The sequence below is a fragment of the Hevea brasiliensis genome, chromosome 13, assembly GCF_030052815.1.
Source record: "Hevea brasiliensis isolate MT/VB/25A 57/8 chromosome 13, ASM3005281v1, whole genome shotgun sequence".
NCBI lineage: Eukaryota > Viridiplantae > Streptophyta > Magnoliopsida > Malpighiales > Euphorbiaceae > Hevea > Hevea brasiliensis.
The window spans coordinates 80,750,298-80,770,617 of NC_079505.1; the positions used below are offsets into that span (position 1 = coordinate 80,750,298).

General features: G+C 37.8%; 2 protein-coding genes and 1 long non-coding RNA gene across 3 annotated transcripts; 1 reads left to right on the top strand and 2 right to left on the bottom strand.

The window, feature by feature from the left end:
• Nucleotides 1-1,523: 1,523 nt before the first annotated feature.
• On the bottom strand, nucleotides 1,524-2,709 carry LOC131171738 (uncharacterized). The gene is made up of 2 exons (XR_009142378.1): nucleotides 2,349-2,709; nucleotides 1,524-1,785 (listed from the first exon to the last, which is right to left on the bottom strand). It is a non-coding gene; the product is annotated as an uncharacterized LOC131171738 (long non-coding RNA).
• A 12,362-nt stretch (nucleotides 2,710-15,071) lies between these two features.
• On the bottom strand, nucleotides 15,072-16,884 carry LOC110650765 (GDSL esterase/lipase At1g74460). The gene is made up of 5 exons (XM_021805889.2): nucleotides 16,541-16,884; nucleotides 16,317-16,447; nucleotides 15,981-16,220; nucleotides 15,644-15,893; nucleotides 15,072-15,479 (listed from the first exon to the last, which is right to left on the bottom strand). Exons 1-5 carry the CDS (start codon nucleotides 16,776-16,778, stop codon nucleotides 15,235-15,237), a joined length of 1,104 nt encoding a protein of 367 aa, XP_021661581.2. The 5' UTR covers nucleotides 16,779-16,884; the 3' UTR covers nucleotides 15,072-15,234.
• A 1,324-nt stretch (nucleotides 16,885-18,208) lies between these two features.
• On the top strand, nucleotides 18,209-20,219 carry LOC110650769 (geranylgeranyl diphosphate reductase, chloroplastic). The gene is made up of 2 exons (XM_021805893.2): nucleotides 18,209-18,978; nucleotides 19,086-20,219. The coding sequence occupies exons 1-2, from the start codon at nucleotides 18,265-18,267 to the stop codon at nucleotides 19,785-19,787; spliced, it is 1,416 nt and encodes a 471-aa protein (XP_021661585.1). The 5' UTR covers nucleotides 18,209-18,264; the 3' UTR covers nucleotides 19,788-20,219.
• The last annotated feature ends 101 nt before the right edge of the window (nucleotides 20,220-20,320 follow it).

The following is a 20,320-nucleotide window of genomic DNA, read 5'->3' on the forward strand; positions in this document are numbered from 1 at the left end:
GGCCTACGACAAGTTTCTTGGGCTTTCTTGGTCTTCACGTTTTTATGCTTCTCCTTGAAGTCTAGCTTTGCGAAGATTGCTTGATCTCTGCTTCTCGCCATATCTAGCCCTTGAACGACGGAGATCACTTGGCGACGCCTCATCTAGTTTCCTTAGCGGTGGACATGCAACCCATTATTAGCCAGGTGGGTCTTCTCCGGGTCTTTAGATTCAGGTTAGTCAAAGGATGTATTTTATTGGACTTTAAGCCAGTTGGTTCTCTTGGACTGTTGTGAGCTGGGCTTCTTGGGATTATGGAGACGGACTTTATATGTTTCTTGTATTTTATTTGCTTTTTAGCTTTTCGGCTTGTTTTAGCTCTAGTATTGGGGTTTAGGCCATGCTCGTTATGTATTCTTTCCACGGGCTAATATCTGGGCTTTAAGCGCCCTTGTTTTCTTAATGAATTATCGTCTAACTTTGATTAAAAAAAATTGTAAATAAACGAGCCAACAACGAAAAGAAAAATGTTCTTGCAAATCTATCTAATATATATATATATATATATATATATATATATATATATATATATATATATAAAAGAGTCGTGTTTCTCTGGTACTGTTATATAAGATTCTAAAATTATTATGCTATGTGGTAATATTTAAAGTAGTCAAATTTTCTCCTGTGCTAAGTGGTAATATCAAGTGGTAATATTAAATTGAATTTATTGCTAGCAATATTTTCTCCTTCTTACATATGCTAATTATATTAAATTGAATTTATTGTCAGTAATTTTTTCTCTTACCTCATTTGTCAATTTTATTGATAGTAATTTTTTTCTCTTATTTAATTTTTAAGTTATAATCTAAATTTAACTTTTTACTCTATAAACATACATAAAAAGGATTTTCAATATGTTTAAATACACATATTTTCTTTTTTATCAATATTAAAGTTTAATTTATTGAGTACAAGAAATTAAGGAAATAATATTATATTCTCTGTAATTCAAATTCTATCATTTGTGAATTGTAATGATTCTTCATACTTGAAGTGAGACAAATAAGTCACTGCAGGCCATGTGTCTTCATTTAGAGGTTGTACCACAAACATATTATTAGATCAACACTACAACATCAAATTTACAAATCAAATACTAAGAAAATTCATCATAAGATTTACCTCAACAAATAAAATATGTCTCTCATAGTATTAAAAAATCATAAATAAATAAAGACAGTTTTTGTTTAACTGGCATTAGAATAGAATAATCCTGTTCTTGCAAAAGAACAAGCTCAAAAAAATAATCTTCTTAGTAAGGAAGGTTTTCCATACTTTTTGAAAATAAAATTAATGTCACGACCCAACCTATGGGCCGGATCGGCACTAGGACCTGGGCCAGCCTAAAGCCCCCGAGGCCCGTAGTAAGCCTTAACTATTCATTTAACCAACTTCAAGAAACCAACCGGACAGAGTCCGGCCATAAAATGGACCTACCAACGGGGAGTTTTTGACTCGCCCGACCTGTAAACACAATAAACAATCCATTGGGGAGCTCAGCTCACTCTCCACATACTCATATCATCATAATGATAAATGGGAGCTCAGCTCCCTCATCCAGTCCATCAAACATGCATATAATAATTTTACAGGTCCACAATAATAATTTAGTTTACAGACCCAAATCAAATAAACATTTCTAACACATGCGAAAATTCTAGGAGTTTATAGAATTACACAAACATAAATAAATGACCTGCGAGGGAGAAAAGCAGGTTAACCTCAAAAATATCCTCCTGTGGCCTGGAAAAATATTGAACAGGAGTGAGCGTTCGACTCAGAAAGTAAAATATCAATTTTAACCATAATCTCTATAACTATCTAGAACTAATGCAACCTGTGGAGTGAAATGCAACAGCAACAATATTTTCACATCATAACAGCAAAAAGGTAATTTGGAGCACTCACGCACTCTGTAACATCAATCATAATATATGGGAGCTGATCCCCTATACAGCTCTCTTAAATCCAACCTGGTGCCAGCGAAGAACTCAGCTCGGACTTCCACTTAATAACCAAATCGGGGTCCCAGCGAAGAACTCAAGCCGTGTCTACCCCGAAGGACCGGGTCCCAGCGAAGATCTCAAGCCGTGTCTACCCGTCCTATCCATAGTCCACACCACATCACACGCACGCACACTGCTCCAAATTACCACAACAACATCCATGGCACTTTCACAGTTATGAATGCAACATAAATCGTGCCTAGAATTTATCTACATAGATATATGCATATAAGTGATGCATGGGCATGCTTGAACATATAATAATATCGAAATTACAATTAAAATTAATATTTTACTCACAGACTTGACGGTGGTCACTGAGGCGGCTGGGCGGAGGAAGAAGGCTGTCCCGGCTCACCTGACAATTTTATTACAATCATTTAATAAATTTGACTCAATACAAACAAAGAAAAGACCAAATACATCCTAAGTCGTGCCGAAAATCCGGCAGAGCCTCCCCTATACCTAGGACCTACCCAACCTGCAAAAGGGCTCAAAACACACTTCTATATTCACAATCCATATGTCCACAACTCAATCCCATCACACAGCCCCTCCTGGGCCCATCAAATCAATCATCCATCACAATATGTAAAATTTCAATTTAGTCCTTATAATTGACCATTTTTGCAAAAACTACCCAAATCAGCTCTAAAAATTCTAAAACTTTGCCCCGCGGTCCTTAGCAATATTACTAAGCGATTGCAAAAAGAATCATAATTTTCTAAGCTACCACGAATATTTTATGGATTTTTAATCCTATTTAAGCATTAGAAAATTATGAAAAAGCAAAGTTCGGGTTTACCTTTGCCGATTCCGACTTCGGGAACGCGCTCGGGACGTCTGACAATGGGGGGGTAGCCAAAACCTTGGTCCAATTCGGAGACTTTTCCGGTAACGGGTCTGTCTGGCCGGAGATTCACAGACCCGGTCAACTGTCGAATTTCCGCGACTTGAGGATACCTACACGAAGCCCACAACACGGGGGTTAGTACATAAATTTTTCAGAATTTTCTAAGCTCATTTAATGCTCGAAAAGACACTGCGAAGTTCCGTGGGACCCACCGAAAAACGGTGTCGGAAAAATTTGAAATTTATGTCGCCGCGAAGCTCTCGACGAGTGGAGCGCTCTGGTACTCTCGGTTTTCTCGTGGGATTCACGGTTTGTGAGAAATCTAGCCCGAAAGTCAAAATGGGCTAAAACTTCCCGGGCAAAAATTGGACAAACCGCTCGATGGATTTCGGTGTTCTTGGTGTCTATGGAAAGCTCTCGTCGAGTAGATGATTTTAGACACAAGACCCGGTCCAATTGGTGGCCGGATCGGCCGGATTTCGGCCGGGAAGACCAACAGCCGCGCGCGTGCGTCGCTCAACTTCGGGTGACGTTTTCCGGCGTTCCAGGCGGCGGCCGGCCGTGGGGGAGGGCCAAGGTGGGGCGCCGGCGAGGTGGAGAGGCAGGGGAGGTGGCGGCGCGGCAAGGGGAGGAGGGAGGAGAGAGAAAAGAGAGAGAGAAGGGAGAGAGGTCGACGCGCGCGGGAGGAAGAAGAAAGAAAAAAGAAAAGGCCGGTCCGATTCGACCGGTCCGATCCGGTCCGGTTCGATTCTACCGGTCCGATTCAGGATACAGAATTTTGAATTTTTACTCTGCCTCGGGACCGAAAACGAGGTCCAAAAATTCCGAAAAAAATTCCAGAAAACTCAGAAAAATACGTAGACTCCAAATATATTTTTAGTTTTGCCACGTGGTCTTTAAATTAATTTTTTAAAAATCATCAAAATTTATATTTTCGAAAAATCGAACCCGATTTTTAAAATCCGAAAAATCTCAAAAAAAATTCCTAAAATTTAAATAAAATTAAAATACCAAAAATGCTCATAAAATAATAAAATTTAAAATTTTGGGGTGTTACATTCTTCCCCCCTTACAGAAAATTCGTTCTCGAATTTTACACAAGGCAGAATAAAGCACATGATTATACATTGAACAGATAAGGGTACTTGCTACGCATGTCCCGTTCTGACTCCCAGGTGCACTCTTCCACTGACTGGCTCCTCCACAAGACCTTAACCATAGGGATCTGTTTGGATCTTAGCTGTCTCACTTGGTAGTCCACTATGGCTACAGGTTGCTCCTCAAATGTCAAGTTCTCTTTTAGCTCTATTACATCCGGCTGTAGTACATGAGAAGGATCTGGAATGTATTTCCTGAGCATGGAGATGTGAAATACGGGATGAACGTGAGAAAGGTTGGGTGGTAGCTCCAACCGGTAGGCAACTGCTCCAACTCTATCCGTAACCTCAAAAGGTCCGATATACCGAGGTGCCAACTTGCCCTTCTTTCCAAATCTCATGACTCCCTTCATTGGAGAAACCTTCAGGAATACATAGTCGCCTACTGCAAACTCCACATCCCTCCATCCGGGTCCGTGCATAACTCTTACGCCTCTGAAAGTTTGTTTTCAATCGTTCCCTGATTAAGGGAACCATCTCTGATGTGTACTGCACTAGGTCTACATCATGCACCTTCGCTTTCCCTATTTCTGTCCAACATAGAGGAGACCTACACTTTCTTCCATATAGTGCCTCATAGGGTGCCATCCCTATGCTGGAATGGTAACTGTTGTTGTAGGTAAACTCCACCAAAGCTGGTTGATCATCCCATTGACCTCCAAAATCCAAAACACTCATGCGAAGCATGTCTTCCAGTGTTTGGATTGTCCTTTCGGACTGTCCGTCTATCTGAGGGTGGAAGGCCGTACTGAAGTTCAACTGTGTGCCAAGTGCCTCCTGTAACTTTCTCCAAAACTGAGAAGTGAACTGGGGCCCTCTGTCAGATATTATGGAAGTCGAAACTCCATGCAATCTGACTATTTCTTGAATGTAGAGCCGGGCATACTGTGCCATAGAATATGTAGTCTTCACAGGCAAGAAGTGAGCTGATTTGGTTAAGCGGTCTACAATTACCCATATGGAATCATATCCTCGCGTGGTAAGAGGCAACCCAGTCACAAAATCCATGGTAATCATTTCCCACTTCCATTCTAGGATAGGGAGCTCCTGCAGCTTCCCAGACGGTCTCTGGTGTTCAAACTTCACCTTTTGACAAGTCAAGCACTTGGACACAAAGTCTGCTATGTCTCTCTTCATGCCATTCCACCAATAGCTATTCTTCACATCTTGGTGGAGCTGGGTAGACACTGTACAGTGTATAGTGTGCCTCTCGCATGATTTCGTCTTTGAGATTGTCCACATCGGGCACACATATCCTAGAACCTTGCACTAGGGCGCCATCATTGGCAAATCCAAACTCACCACCTTCACCTTGCTGTACTCTTTCTATGACCTTCATCAATTGTTCGTCTCTGTGCTGGGAAACTCTAACTCTGTCCCGCAAGTCTGGCCTCACTGAAAAATGAGTCAACAATACCCCCTCATCTGAAAGATCTAGGATTAAACCTTGATCCATCAACTCATGTACCTCCTGAATCAATGGTCTCTTCTCTGCTGAAATGTGCGCCAAACTGCCAGAAGACTTCCTGCTCAAAGCATCTGCCACTACATTAGCCTTCCCAGGGTGGTATTGGATAGTGCAATCATAGTCTTTCAAAAGCTCCATCCATCTCCTCTGTCTCAAGTTCAAGTCCCTCTGTTGGAAGATGTACTTCAAACTCTTATGGTCGGTGTATATCTTGCACACTTCACCATACAGGTAGGGTCTCCAGTTTTCAAGCAAAGACTACGTAGCCATTTCCAAATCATGGGTGGGGTAGTTCTGTTCATGCCTCTTCAGCTGTCTTGAAGCATAAGCCACTACTTTTCCATTCTGCATCAAAACACACCCTAGGCCAACTCTGGAGACGTCACAGTACACGGTGTATCCTTCACCACTCATAGGTGGTGTCAACACAGGGGCGGTGGTTAGACACTCCTTAAGCTTCTGGAAGCTCTTCTCACAATCATCTGTCCAAATGAATGGAACATTCTTCCGGGTTAACTTAGTTAGGGGAGCTGCTATCCTGGAAAAATCCAGTACAAAACGCCTATAGTAGCCAGCTAGACCCGAAAACTTAGCACCTCGTGGTATTGTTGTAGGCCTAAACTAATCAGTTACAGATTCAAATTTCTTGGGATCCACTTGAATACCTTCACTAGAAACCACGTGTCCCAAGAATGAGATGCTTTCTAGCCAAAATTCACATTTTGAAAATTTGGCATATAGCTGGTGCTCCCTCAAAGTCTGCAACACCATCCTCAAGTGCCACACGTGTTCTTCCTCGGTCCGAGAGTATACCAGAATGTCATCTATGAATACGATGACAAAACGGTCCAAAAATGGCTTGAACACCCTGTTCATCAAGTCCATGAAGGTTCTTTGGTGCATTAGTGAGTCCAAAAGACATCACCAAGAACTCATAATGACCATATCTTGTCCTGAAAGCCGTTTTGGACACGTCCTCATTCCTGATTCTCAACTGATGGTAGCCTGATCGCAGGTCTATCTTGGAAAAGAATCTAGCCCCTTGGAGCTGATCAAACAGGTCATCGATCCGAGGAAGTGGATACTTGTTCTTCACAGTCACCTTGTTCAGCTGTCTGTAGTCAATACATAACCTCAATGACCCATCCTTCTTTCTCACGAATAGAACAGGAGCACCCCAGGGTGAAGTGCTCGGACGTATGAAACCTTTGTCCAACAGCTCCTGTAGTTGCTCCTTTAACTCTTTCAACTCTGCTGGGGCCATCCTGTAAGGTGGCATTGATATGGGGTTTGTACCCGGAACAACATCAATGCAAAACTCTATATCCCTTCCTGGTGGCAACCCTGGAAGCTCTTCAGGGAAGACATCCATGAATTCTCTAACAACAGGAACATTTTCCATGCTGACACCTTCTACAGATGTATCTCTCACCAATGCCAAATACCCTTGGCATCCACGCCTTAACATTTTTCTAGCACTAATTGCTGACACCAAGTTATATGGAGCCACGCTTCTGTCACCATCAAAGCTAAACTCTTCTACACCAGGTATGTGGAAATACACCTTTTTGTTCCTGCAGTCTAAAGTGACATAATGGGTTGCCAACCAATCCATCCCCAAAATTACATCAAAATCCATTACTGGTAGAGGAACCAAGTCTGCTGGGAGGATTTTTCCATCCACTACCACTGGGCTACCCGGAAAAACCATATCTACATCTATGTTGTCACTAAGTGGGGTAGCTACCGACAAAGGGCATTCTAAAGTTATAGGGTTTCTACCCAACCTCATGGCAAACACAGGGGAGACAAATGAGTGCGTAGCACCCGGATCTATCAAAACACGAGCCTCATAAGAACAGACCAGAAGAATACCTGCCACAACTGCATTTGAAGCCTGAGCATCCTAGTGGGTCAGGGTGAAAACCCGAGCTTGACCCCTACCTTGAGTGGCGTAACCACGACATCGACTTCTACCTCCTGATCTGCCTCCAAATCCACGTCCCCCTTGTCCTCGGCCCTGTTGGCCACTGAACTGACTGCCTGCCATGTTGGAAGCACCCGGATACAACTGGCGAGGAACATTTGCAACAGAACCCTGTGACCCCATCTGTGGCTCATCAAAACGGGCATTCCCTAGCAAAGTGACCTGGTTGGCCACACCAAACATACTCTGAACCCATCGGACAAGGTCTGAATGTCCTCTTCACACTGCGTGCACAAGGTGCCAATGAGGATCTGATCTGCACCGTAGGCTGCACTCGAACTATGACCACCTGCTGGATCCGCACTCGTGCGAACCCTCGGATTTGTGTCAAACCACTTCTCTTATTCTCGCTTCTTCCTCTGTAATTAGTCCGCCCCCACTCTCCAAGTACCCATGTGGGGAACACACAAGAACCTCTGCTTTGTTTTCTTTGCTCTTCTGCTGTCATCCACCGCATAGCTAATCTCTATCTGTCTGGCTCGATCAACTACCACATCAAAAGACTGATCAGACATCATGGCCAGGTTTGCATATCTCCTGTTAAGCCCCTTTAGGAATCTCTTCACCTTCATAGTTTCTGTAGCTACTACTGTAGGGGCATATCTGCTCAATTCCAGAAATTCTGTAGCATATTCATCTACAGACCTACCATTCTGTCTTAAGGCCTCAAAGGCCCACTGCTTCTGATCTCTGAAGCTTTCTGGCACAAACCGATTGATGAACAGTTCCACAAACTGAGCCCATGTCAAACCCTCCATCCGAGGTAATACGTAGTCATTCATCCATTGTCTAGGCATAGGCCCCATGACATGCTGCATACACTCTATCAGTTTTCTATCATTCAATCGCAATTTCGCTGCTGTCACATAGAATCCAAAAACCGATATGCATCGTCTGACACATCATAAGTACCAGGCACCAACTTCTTAAAATTGATTATCTGTTTGTAAGGTTCCCCTCTTGGTGAGGTGGACTGCTGCTGCTGTGGAGGGTGGACCATATACTGCGCCATCATGTCGATGATTCTCTGCAATCCAGCTAGAGTAGCTGCCATGGGGTCCATGGGACCCTGTGCCATGAAAGACTGTTCCTGAACTGTGGGCAGTTGCTCTTCTACTTGAGCAGCTCTAGGCCTCCTACCCCGCCTCCTCGGGGCAGGCGCCTCATCCTGTGCCGACACCTCGTCAGGCACATCTGGTTCTGGTGCAGTGGCAGCTCTCCTGCTTCTACGCATTTTCCTGAAATTCAGCAGCATTAGCCCACAAAAATTCAAAACTACACATTTCACAACCCTATAGACTCATATTTACACACAATATATGAAGCAGAAACTAGAAGCAAAGATGACAATGCAAGACGAATGTGGACCCTATTTTTCCGCATGTGACTCCTAGTAGACTCTTCCCAACACTTTAGATGAACATTCCCTAAGAATCTGGAGCCTAAGCTCTGATACCACATTTGTCACGACCCAACCTATGGGCCGGACCGGCACTAGGACCTGGGCCAGCCTAAAGCCCCCGAGGCCCGTAGTAAGCCTTAACTATTCATTTACCCAACTCTAAGGCCCATTTGGGCCCAATTTCAAGAAACTAACCGGACAGAGTACGACCATAAAATGGACCTACCAACGGGGAGTTTTTGACTCACCCGACCTGTAAACACAATAAACAATCCATTGGGGAGCTCAGCTCACCCTCCACATACTCATATCATCATAATGATAAATGGGAGCTCAGCTCCCTCATCCAGTCCATCAAACATGCATATAATAATTTTACAGGTCCACAATAATAATTTAGTTTACAGACCCAAATCAAATAAACATTTCTAACACATGCGTAAATTCTAGGAGTTTATAGAATTACACAAACATAAATAAATGACCTGCGAGGGAGAAAAGTAGGTTAACCTTAAAAATATCCTCCTGTGGCCTGGAAAAATATTGAACAGGAGTGAGCATTCGACTCAGAGAGTAAAATATCAATTTTAACCATAATCTCTATAACTATCTAGAACTAATGCAACCTGTGGAGTGAAATGCAATAGCAACAATATTTTCACATCATAACAGCAAAAAGTAATTTGGAGCACTCACGCACTCTGTAGCATCAATCATAATATATGGGAGTTGATCCTCTATACAGCTCTCTTAAATCCAACCTGGTGCCAGCGAAGAACTCAGCTCGGACTTCCACTTAATAACCAAATCGGGGTCCCAGTGAAGAACTCAAGCCGTGTCTACCCCGAAGGACCGGGTCCCAGCGAAGATCTCAAGCCGTGTCTACCCGTCCTATCCATAGTCCACACCACATCACACGCACGCACACTGCTCCAAATTACCACAACAACATCCATGACACTTTCACAGTTATGAATGCAACATAAATCGTGCCTAGAATTTATCTACATAGATATATGCATATAAGTGATGCATGGGCATGCTTGAACATATAATAATATCGAAATTACAATTAAAATCAATATTTTACTCACAGACTTGACGGTGGTCACTGAGGCGGCTGGGCGGAGGAAGAAGGCTGTCCCGGCTCACCTGACAATTTTATTACAATCATTTAATAAATTTGACTCAATACAAATAAAGAAAAGACCAAATACGTCATAAGTCGTGCCGAAAATTCGGCAGAGTCTCCCCTATACCTAGGACCTACCCAACCTGCAAAAGGGCTCAAAACACACTTCTATATTCACAATCCATATGTCCACAACTCAATCCCATCACACAGCCCCTCCTGGCCCATCAAATCAATCATCCATCACAATATGTAAAATTTCAATTTAGTCCTTATAATTGACCATTTTTGCAAAAACTGCCCAAATCAGCTCTAAAAATTCTAAAACTTTGCCCCGCAGTCCTTAGCAATATTACTAAGCGATTGCAAAAAGAATCATAATTTTCTAAGCTATCACGAATATTTTATGGATTTTTAATCCTATTTAAGCACTAGAAAATTACGAAAAAGCAAAGTTCGGGTTTACCTTTGCCGATTCCGACTTCGGGAACGCGCTCGGGACGTCTGACAATGGGAGGGTAGCCAAAACCTTGGTCCAATTCGGAGACTTTTCCGGTAACGGGTCTGTCTGGCCGGAGATTCACAGACCCGGTCAACTGTCGAATTTCCGCGACTTGAGGATACCTACACGAAGCCCACAACACGGGGGTTAGTACATAAATTTTTTCAAAATTTTCTAAGCTCATTTAATGCTCGAAAAGACACTGCGAAGTTCCGTGAGACCCACCGAAAAACGGTGTTGGAAAAATTTGAAATTTATGTCGCCGCGAAGCTCTCGACGAGTGGAGCGCTCTGGTACTCTCGGTTTTCTCATGGGATTCAGGGTTTGTGAGAAATCTAGCCCGAAAGTCAAAATAGACTAAAACTTCCCGGGCAAAAATTGGACAAACCGCTCGATGGATTTCGGTGTTCTTGGTGTCTATGGAAAGGTCTCGTCAAGTAGATGATTTTAGACACAAGACCCGGTCCAATTGGTGGCCGGATCGGCCGGATTTCGGCCGGGAAGACCAACAGCCGCGCGCGCGCGTCGCTCAACTTCGGGCGACGTTTTCCGGCGTTCCAGGCGGCGGCCGGCCGTGGGGGAGGGCCAAGGTGGGGCGCCGGCGAGGTGGGGAGGCAGGGGAGGTGGCGGCGCGGCAAGGGGAGGAGGGAGGAGAGAGAAAAGAGAGAGAGAAGGGAGAGAGGTCGACGCGCGCGGGAGGAAGAAGGAAGAAAAAAGAAAAGGCCGGTCCGATTCGACCGGTCCGATCCGGTCCGGTTCGATTCGGCCGGTCCGATTCAGGATACAAAATTTTGAATTTTTACTCTGCCTCGGGACCGAAAACGAGGTCCAAAAATTTCGAAAAAAATTCCAGAAAACTCAGAAAAATACGTAGACTCCAAATATATTTTTAGTTTTGCCACGTGGTCTTTAAATTAATTTTTTAAAAATCATCAAAATTTATATTTTCGGAAAATCGAACCCGATTTTTAAAATCCGAAAAATCTCAAAAAAAATTCCTAAAATTTAAATAAAATTAAAATACCAAAAATGCTCATAAAATAATAAAATTTAAAATTTTGGGGTGTTACAATTAAAATATTTTTCTCTTTAGAGAAATTAAGTAAAAAATCAACAATCCTAACATGAAACAGAGCACAAAACCGAGTGTAACCAAGTCAAATGAAAATAAATATAGCAAAATTACCATAAAGAGTGATAGAAGAAGTGAGAATCTAGAAAGAATCACAAGAGGAATTATTATTTTAAAACAAAACACTAATAACATGAAGGAGAAGAAGAAAAAAATAATAACTAGAAAAAAAAAAAAAAAACTCTGCCTTAAAGACCTAATATTTTCAACATTTTTTTAAAGAGTTGAAATATATAATTATTATATAACTTCTAAATTTAAAAATCTTAATTAAAAAAAAATGAAATTTCAATACTAAATTTTATTTATATTTTTCAATTTGTTTTAATTAAATTTAATTTTCTTTAAAATATCTGTTATGAATTAGAACTAAGAATCAAGAATATTTGAATATTTGTGAAAATTTAATAATTGAATTTATTTTTAAAATATGTTTAATTATTAAAGGTTATTTAAAAAAAAGATTAAAATTAAATTTTATCTATATTTTCTAAATAATTGTATTATATAATTATTATATAACCTAATTTTCTAAATACAATTCTTAATTGATGTGATCTTTCAAAATTAAATAATGAAAAAATATTAATTACTGTAATTAAGTTTAATTTCTTTTAAAATATATGTTTAAAATTAGAATTAAGAATCAAGAGATATTTAAATTTTTTTTAAAAATTAATAATAAAAATTTTCATTAGGTGTATTTTTTTAAATATATATTTTAAATTAAAATTAGAAATCAAGGGATATTTGAATTCTTGTGAGAAATTAATTATTAAAATTGTAAAGATAATTAATCTTCAATTTAAAAAAAAAAAACAATGATCAACATTAAATTTTATTTATATTTCCTAAATAGTTTAATTAAATTTAATTTTCTTTAAATTATTTACTCTAAATTATGATCGACATTCTTGGTGATATATATATATATATATATACACTCCATAATTAGGTTTAATTTCCTTTAAAATATTTGTTTAAAATTAGAATTAAGAATCATGAGATATTTAAATTTTTTTAAAAAATTAATAATAAAATTTTTATTAAGTTTAATTTCCTTTAAAATATATTTATTTTTATTTATCTTATTTTAATATTTATTTAATAAATACATAATTTTAATTATATATCGAATGCTGGATAAAATGAATTTTGAAAAAATGAAATGAAATAAAAATTTATTTTCATAGTTATGGTAAACGATAAATTTATATTAATATTCAATTTTTATTATTTTTTTGATATTTTTTGTAGTATATTAATAAATAATTAATATTATTAATTTAGTTAATATTAATATGTTATATTATTTTATTATTATTTAGAAAAAATAATTAATGATATAATTTCTATAAATTATGATTAAGTTATTAATTCTCTAATTATATATATGTAAGTTACAAATTATATAATTATTATATTTTAATATTATAATAAGTAGCTATTATTATTATTATTATTATTGTTGTTGTTATTATTATTATTATAATTACAAATGTTTAGAAAAATTTAATTTAATTAGAGATAGAAAAAATTAAGAGTCAATCATATTAATTTATTAATTATACTCAATGAACATATATATGCTAATTTATGTATATTCTATGTTCACTTTCTGATAAATAGGTTGTTCGGATTTTATAAAACAAATTTAAGAATGGATAAGATTTTAAATTTGTCATATTTATAGCAAGTAGTAAGTTTTAATTAAATTTATTGATAACAAATTTTCTATATTTTTTAAACAGTTGTAATATATAATTATTATATAATTTTCTTTTTAAATGCTATTTTTAATTATTTTGATCTTCTAAATTTAAATAATAGAAAAAGTATTGATTACTAAATATAATTATCATTCATTACAAGTTTCTTACATTTTAATTTAAAAAATCAATGGCAATTACTTTAAAGGAAAGTTAAATATTTTTTAATGCATTTACTGTAATTAAATTTAATATTTAATTGCTAATAATTTAACAACTCAAGACATTTAATTTTAAAATTCAATTAATATTTTAATGATTATCCAATTATTACTACAACTAAAAGTTTAATTTCATTTAAAATATATGTTCTAAATTAGAATTAAGCATATTTAAATTTTTGTGAGAAATTAATGATTAAATTTTTTTTAAACATGTCAAATTATTAAAGGAAATGCTTTTCCATTAATTTTTAATTTTTTAAAAGAGAAAAGTCAACATTAAGAATTTTCTATATATTTTTAAATAGATGTAATATAATTACTAAATATAATTATCACATGTTATTATGTCTATAATTTTTAATTTAAAAAGTCAATCGCAATGAAATCAAAACTCATATTTATTTGAAGAAAAATTAATATTTAAAAGTTTTTTCTCTTCATTTTATATATTTAATAAATTTTAATTTATTTTAATTTTATTTTTATTATTTTAAAATGATTTTATTACTATTGTATATGAAGAATAATTTATGGCCATTAAAAAGAAAATTCATGGCTATTAAGCTTATTGATTTGAGAGCAATTATCAACTTATTTGATTAAAATTTATTGCTAACATTTTAAAAGTTTAATATTTTAAATAGTAATATTAAAATATTTTCAATATATATATATATATACACACACGTATATTACTGTGCATAATACGGGTATTCTGCAGATCAACTTCAAATGAGTATGTGTTTATGAGTTGGTTGTCACGTATGTATGGGGTTTGATGGGGGAAAGGATTAGAGGCGAACAGATTTCGGTTCAAACTGAAAAATCGAACCAAATTGAATCAATTCGGTTTTAAATTTTAATTAGTTCAGTTCGATTTTATATTATAAAAATTTCAGTTATTTTGGTTTGGTTTGGTTTTGAAGAGGAAAAATTCGGTTAAACCGAACCGAACCGAATAGTAATTTTATATATTCAAATTGAATCAAATCTAACCAAATATTTAATTATATATATATATATTATTTAATTTCATTGATTAATGGTTATTAGGTTCAAACCAAAGTCAAAATTAAATCAAATAACTTGAAAATCAAGTCTAAATTAAAAAATCAATCAAAAATCAAAATCGATCGGTTTGAATCGAATCGAACCAAAATATAGCGGTTTGGTTCGATTTAGTTTTTCATCAATTTCAGTTCAGTTCGATTTCTAAAATATGTAATTCTGTTTTCATAATTTAATTCGGTTCAGTTTAGCTCGGTTCGAACCGAATGCTTACCGATATTGTAACCTTCCTAAAATTTTATGACAATTTTACCCTCTTATATAAGAGAAGAGGATTTGGCCATAGTTTGCAAGAGGGGGTTCCACTAGATTTAATCCCATTTTAATTAAATATTAATAAGATGAACCTTAGGTTAAAAAAAAAAACAAAATTATTATTTCGTATCAAATTTTAATCAATTATACAAAGGCAATAGTAAGTTATTGGATGCATTAATTAAAATGTATCACGACAATGATCCAAAATTACAGAAAAAAAAACAAACTTATTCCTTGATAAATGTTTAAAATTTTTAATATAGGAACAGAGATAAGCTAGGTGAAATCAATACGCTATCCCTGTGGGGATGGAGCAACGGCTGGTGCAGGGGAAGGAGCATTTGTATCATTAACACGTAAAAATCCAAATTTGTTGATGAGCTCATTTGCAATCAGCTCATTTGCGCTATCTGATGGATGGTATTCATCCCAAAACACATACTTGCTTCTATCCTTGCACAGTGTTGATGCTGGAACGCATGTGAGAGCTGGTCGTATCCTTCCAAACGAGCAACATGGTGAATCTGAGTTATTGAATCCTGCAAATTAGACAAGCAATCATTTAAGTGCAGGGGAAAATAATACGCATTTTGACCAGCCAAAACTGAGTTCGGCTAGTAATTGTAGGTGAAGACTATGGGTTTTTCACATCAGAACCTTTGGTACTCGAAGAAGAAAAGGAAATGAAAAATCATAAGCTTACCATATTTAGTTGGGTTGGTGATCACATCACTAACAACATCATAAGCATCTCCAAATTTGAAGCTTGCATTAGCAAGCTTGGTGGTTAAACTATCTATTAACTTGCTAGTTGCTTGATTAAAGCTAATAGCTAGTTTGTTTGTTCTGTCTTGACAACTCCCAGATGTACTCAGGACCCTTTGGAGTGGAATACAGCCCATTGGTCCTAGCCCAAATACCATTAGCTGCCTTGCCCCTAAGCTATGCAATGCCTGTACAAATAAAACACTTCCTTAGCTGCTTAAATTGAAAAGATTAATTAATTATTCTAGTCTTTATGATAAATCTAGCTTAATTACCTTAAGTTGTCCTCCAAGTGTTTCCATCAGATAGTCAATGAAAGTCTGATCATTGTACTTCCATGAGTCGCTATAAACTGGCATTAAGTAATTGTTAATGAAGTCATTGCTCCCTAAAGCAACCACATATCGAGCTTGTTGGAAGAACTTCTGTGCTGATTCTTGGCCAATTTTGTTTATGATCAGTTGTTGCGTTCCTTGAAATAACTCAATTTGCTTGTTGAGAGAAAGCCTCTGAATCTGCAACAATGTTATGGAATTTCAATTTTAATTAGATCCAGCCATTATTTGATTATTCGCTGAAAGGAGTGTGGTTGTAGAATTATTTCAACTCACAAAGTAGCCACCAGTTTCATTCAAAATCCCACCACCTCCAGAGGCATAATTTACTCCATTCTCCAACATCACATCTTCTGTTAAAGATGGATCAAGAAAAGCTGGTGGCCTTGGCAGACCAGTGTTGTCACCTGCAAGAAGTCATATATAATATGGGCAACATAGCTAGGTTGCAAAAAGCCCTGAGCAAGGCAAATAACTGTAAATAATTTTGACAATATTACCTATAATATCAGCAACTGTGCGGCCATTAGTGAACCTCCCATTAGGCAGTCCATTGCCAAAATCTATACCATACCAAGGCAGGCTAGCCTGAGCAAGACTCCGACTGAGATACTTGTTGTTACCAACATCAGAAAGCGAATCTCCGAAAATAAACTGCACAATCTTGCATTGGCATCCATCAATAGCAACCCCTAGTATGGCCAGAATTAGTATCGTTAAGGAGGGTACCAGCTTCATGTTTGACACAAATGGAGTCGTTAATTTTCTTTCCCAGGCCTTTCAAGTTCCAAGTTATGTGTGTTTTGAGTATGGATTTAAGAACACATGTAAAAAGCACAGAATTAAAGAAGTTGCGGGCTAGAAAAGGTTGGAACCAATGAGATAATATTGCCTGAGACAGACAGGTCAGGATTGTTGGATGAACCAACTGTTTAGTCATTCAAACCTACTGCAACTACCTTGGTATATTGTTACAACGGCATTTGCAAACAACATTTGTGGGCGTTAGAGCTTATGCATGCTCTGAATGTTACTAAAACTACCAAACTTCAATATTGCATTTTGGATTTGTTATCATGGATGAGTTCGCCTACCCCTTTATTATTTTTCTCATTTCTTGAACGAAAAGGCAAAATCTGAAGGGCAATTGACAAAATTTGTCAATAAACCGAAATATTGTTAACCGATTCCTTGTATGGAGTATTAGATCATGCATATATATGATTAATTCTTTGACAAGAAAGGGAGCACGCTCCTTGGAATTAGGATGCCTAAACATCTTATAGCATCCACTTGCAAAAAAATAAAAAAAAATTGAACGTCCCCATATTAAAAATTTATTTAATGCGCTCATTTACATATATTCATAATAAGTTATATGCAAATTTTATTGAATTCAATAAATTTATTTTTTTTTGTCAATTCTCATATTTATAATAATAAAAAATTCAACTCTTTTTAATGTAAAAAAAAAAAAGATATTTTAAAAAAATAAAAATCAAACATAATTATATAAAAATTTAATTAAATTTTTTATAAATAATTTATTTCAAATAAAACGTATTATTAATAATTGAAATATTCTCATTACACATAAAACTATTGTATTGAATAATTATTTCCCAATACGATAAGCCCATAACATCGCTATAGGGGCAGAGCAGTGCAAGGGGCACCATTATTTGTCACCCCCTTAAATAGTTGTGCTCTTGATTTTTCCTTTTTTTTTTTTTCTTTTTTTTTTTTTGGGGTTGGGCCTCCGTTTTTCACTTTTTTGAACTAAAGCCGAAATTTCAAACTGCCTTGAACTGCAACGAGCAATTAGAGTGGTCCATAGTGTTCAAGAGAAGGCCTAATTGAGAGCTAGCCCATATACATCACAAATCCAATAAAAACAAGCCTGTGATATCTGACCAACGCCAAGGCAAGCATAATAAAAGCAATTTCAGTTGCGTGCTCAACGTGGCACAGCGTAAGCCACTCACTCACAATAAAAAGAAAATAAAATAAGGTAGAAAAGTCCACCCCATCGCCCACAATCTATTCCCATTATCCACATCCAATCACCACCCTTCATTCCCTTCATCCAACGGTCAATATCACCTCATATCCCTAACCATATCCACCTTCAATTTTTTTGAAAAAATCTCAACTGCCAACTATAACATCCCTCGCTTCACATTTCACAGTTCGCTCCACCAAAAATTTCACACCTAAGACCAGAATGACTTCCTCCATCGCCTTCAAGTCCTTCACCGGACTCCGCCATTCCTCGGCTGAACCTCCCAAACTTCATTCCCAGTTACACAACATTTCCCCTCCCAACTATTGCCAGCGCCGCCTTCAGATAACCGCTGGCATATCCAGTCCCAAGCTCCAGAACCGCAACCTCCGAGTAGCAGTCATCGGCGGTGGCCCCGCCGGTGGCGCAGCCGCCGAGACCCTTGCTAAAGGTGGCATTGAGACTTACCTCATCGAACGCAAGCTCGACAACTGCAAACCATGCGGCGGAGCAATTCCTCTTTGCATGGTGGGCGAGTTTGACTTGCCATTAGACATCATAGACCGCAAGGTGACCAAGATGAAGATGATCTCCCCTTCCAACATCGCCGTGGACATTGGGCAAACTCTGAAGCCCCACGAGTACATTGGGATGGTGAGACGCGAGGTGCTTGATTCTTACTTGAGAGAGAGAGCGGCGAGTAATGGGGCCAATGTCATCAATGGTTTGTTCTTGAAAATGGACATTCCAAAGGGTGGTAGAGGCAGCGAGACTGCACCTTATGTCCTCCATTACACGGAGTATAATGGAAAGGTAGGTGGGGCAGGACAGAAGAAGACTCTGGAGGTTGATGCAGTAATTGGTGCTGATGGAGCCAATTCCCGTGTTGCCAAGTCCATTGGTGCTGGTGATTATGACTACGCCATTGCTTTTCAGGTATTGTATTGACAATTTTCACTAGTGATCGAAGAATTGAAGTTCAATTTTGGAATTGGGTTTTGTTTGAAATCTCAAATTGCAAATTTGTATAATGGTATTTACAGGAGAGAATCAGAATCCCTGATGATAAAATGGTGTACTATGAGAACCTAGCTGAAATGTATGTCGGTGATGATGTATCTCCAGACTTTTATGGATGGGTGTTCCCCAAATGTGACCATGTTGCTGTTGGAACTGGCACAGTCACTCACAAAGGAGACATCAAGAAGTTCCAATTAGCTACAAGAAATAGAGCCAAAGACAAGATCCTTGGGGGCAAGATTATTCGAGTAGAGGCACACCCAATACCAGAACACCCGAGGCCACGCAGGTTATCAGACAGAGTAGCACTAGTAGGGGATGCGGCAGGGTATGTGACGAAATGTTCAGGCGAGGGCATCTACTTTGCGGCGAAGAGTGGGAGAATGTGCGCGGAGGCAATCGTTGAGGGGTCAGGGAATGGGAAGAGGATGGTGGATGAGAGTGACCTGAGGAAGTACTTGGAGAAATGGGACAAAACGTATTGGCCAACATACAAGGTGCTGGATGTGTTGCAGAAAGTATTCTACAGATCGAACCCAGCAAGAGAGGCATTCGTGGAGATGTGTGCAGATGAGTATGTGCAGAAAATGACTTTCGATAGCTATTTGTACAAGAAGGTGGTACCCGGGAATCCTTTGGACGATTTGAAGTTGGCTTTCAATACCATTGGGAGCTTGGTGAGGGCTAATGCTCTTAGAAAGGAGATGAACAAGCTTAGCGTATGAGCTACCTATGCTAAGATTTATGTGTCTTTGTTCATTTATGTATTAATTAAATCTTAGCTAGCATATATGCTAAGATTTAAAAATTTAGCTACGATATTTATGTGTCTTTTGTTCTTGCTGTTAAAAATATGATAGCTAAAGAGGAAATGGGATGTTCAGATTGTTCATGTCTACAGAGAAGCAAGTGTTGTTGCAGACTGGCTTGCCAACAGTGCTTTTTCTTTTGATCTTGGCCCTCACATACTGGTTTCTCCAGCTGGGTCGACTGCTTTTTCAAGATGCCTCTGGTTTTGCTCAGTGCAGAGACGTGCTGATGCTTCCTTGGTTTGAGTTTGTCTTGTTCCTTTAATCAAAAAAAAAAAAAAGAAAGAAAGAAAAAAAAGCTACGATTTAAAAATATTAATAATAAATTTGCATTAAATTATTTATTTATTTTTTAGTATATTTTTCCTTTTCATAATTTATTTATTTTTATTTAATTTTTACGAATCAATCTCTACCATATGTCATTTGATTTTTGGCGATTTTTATAG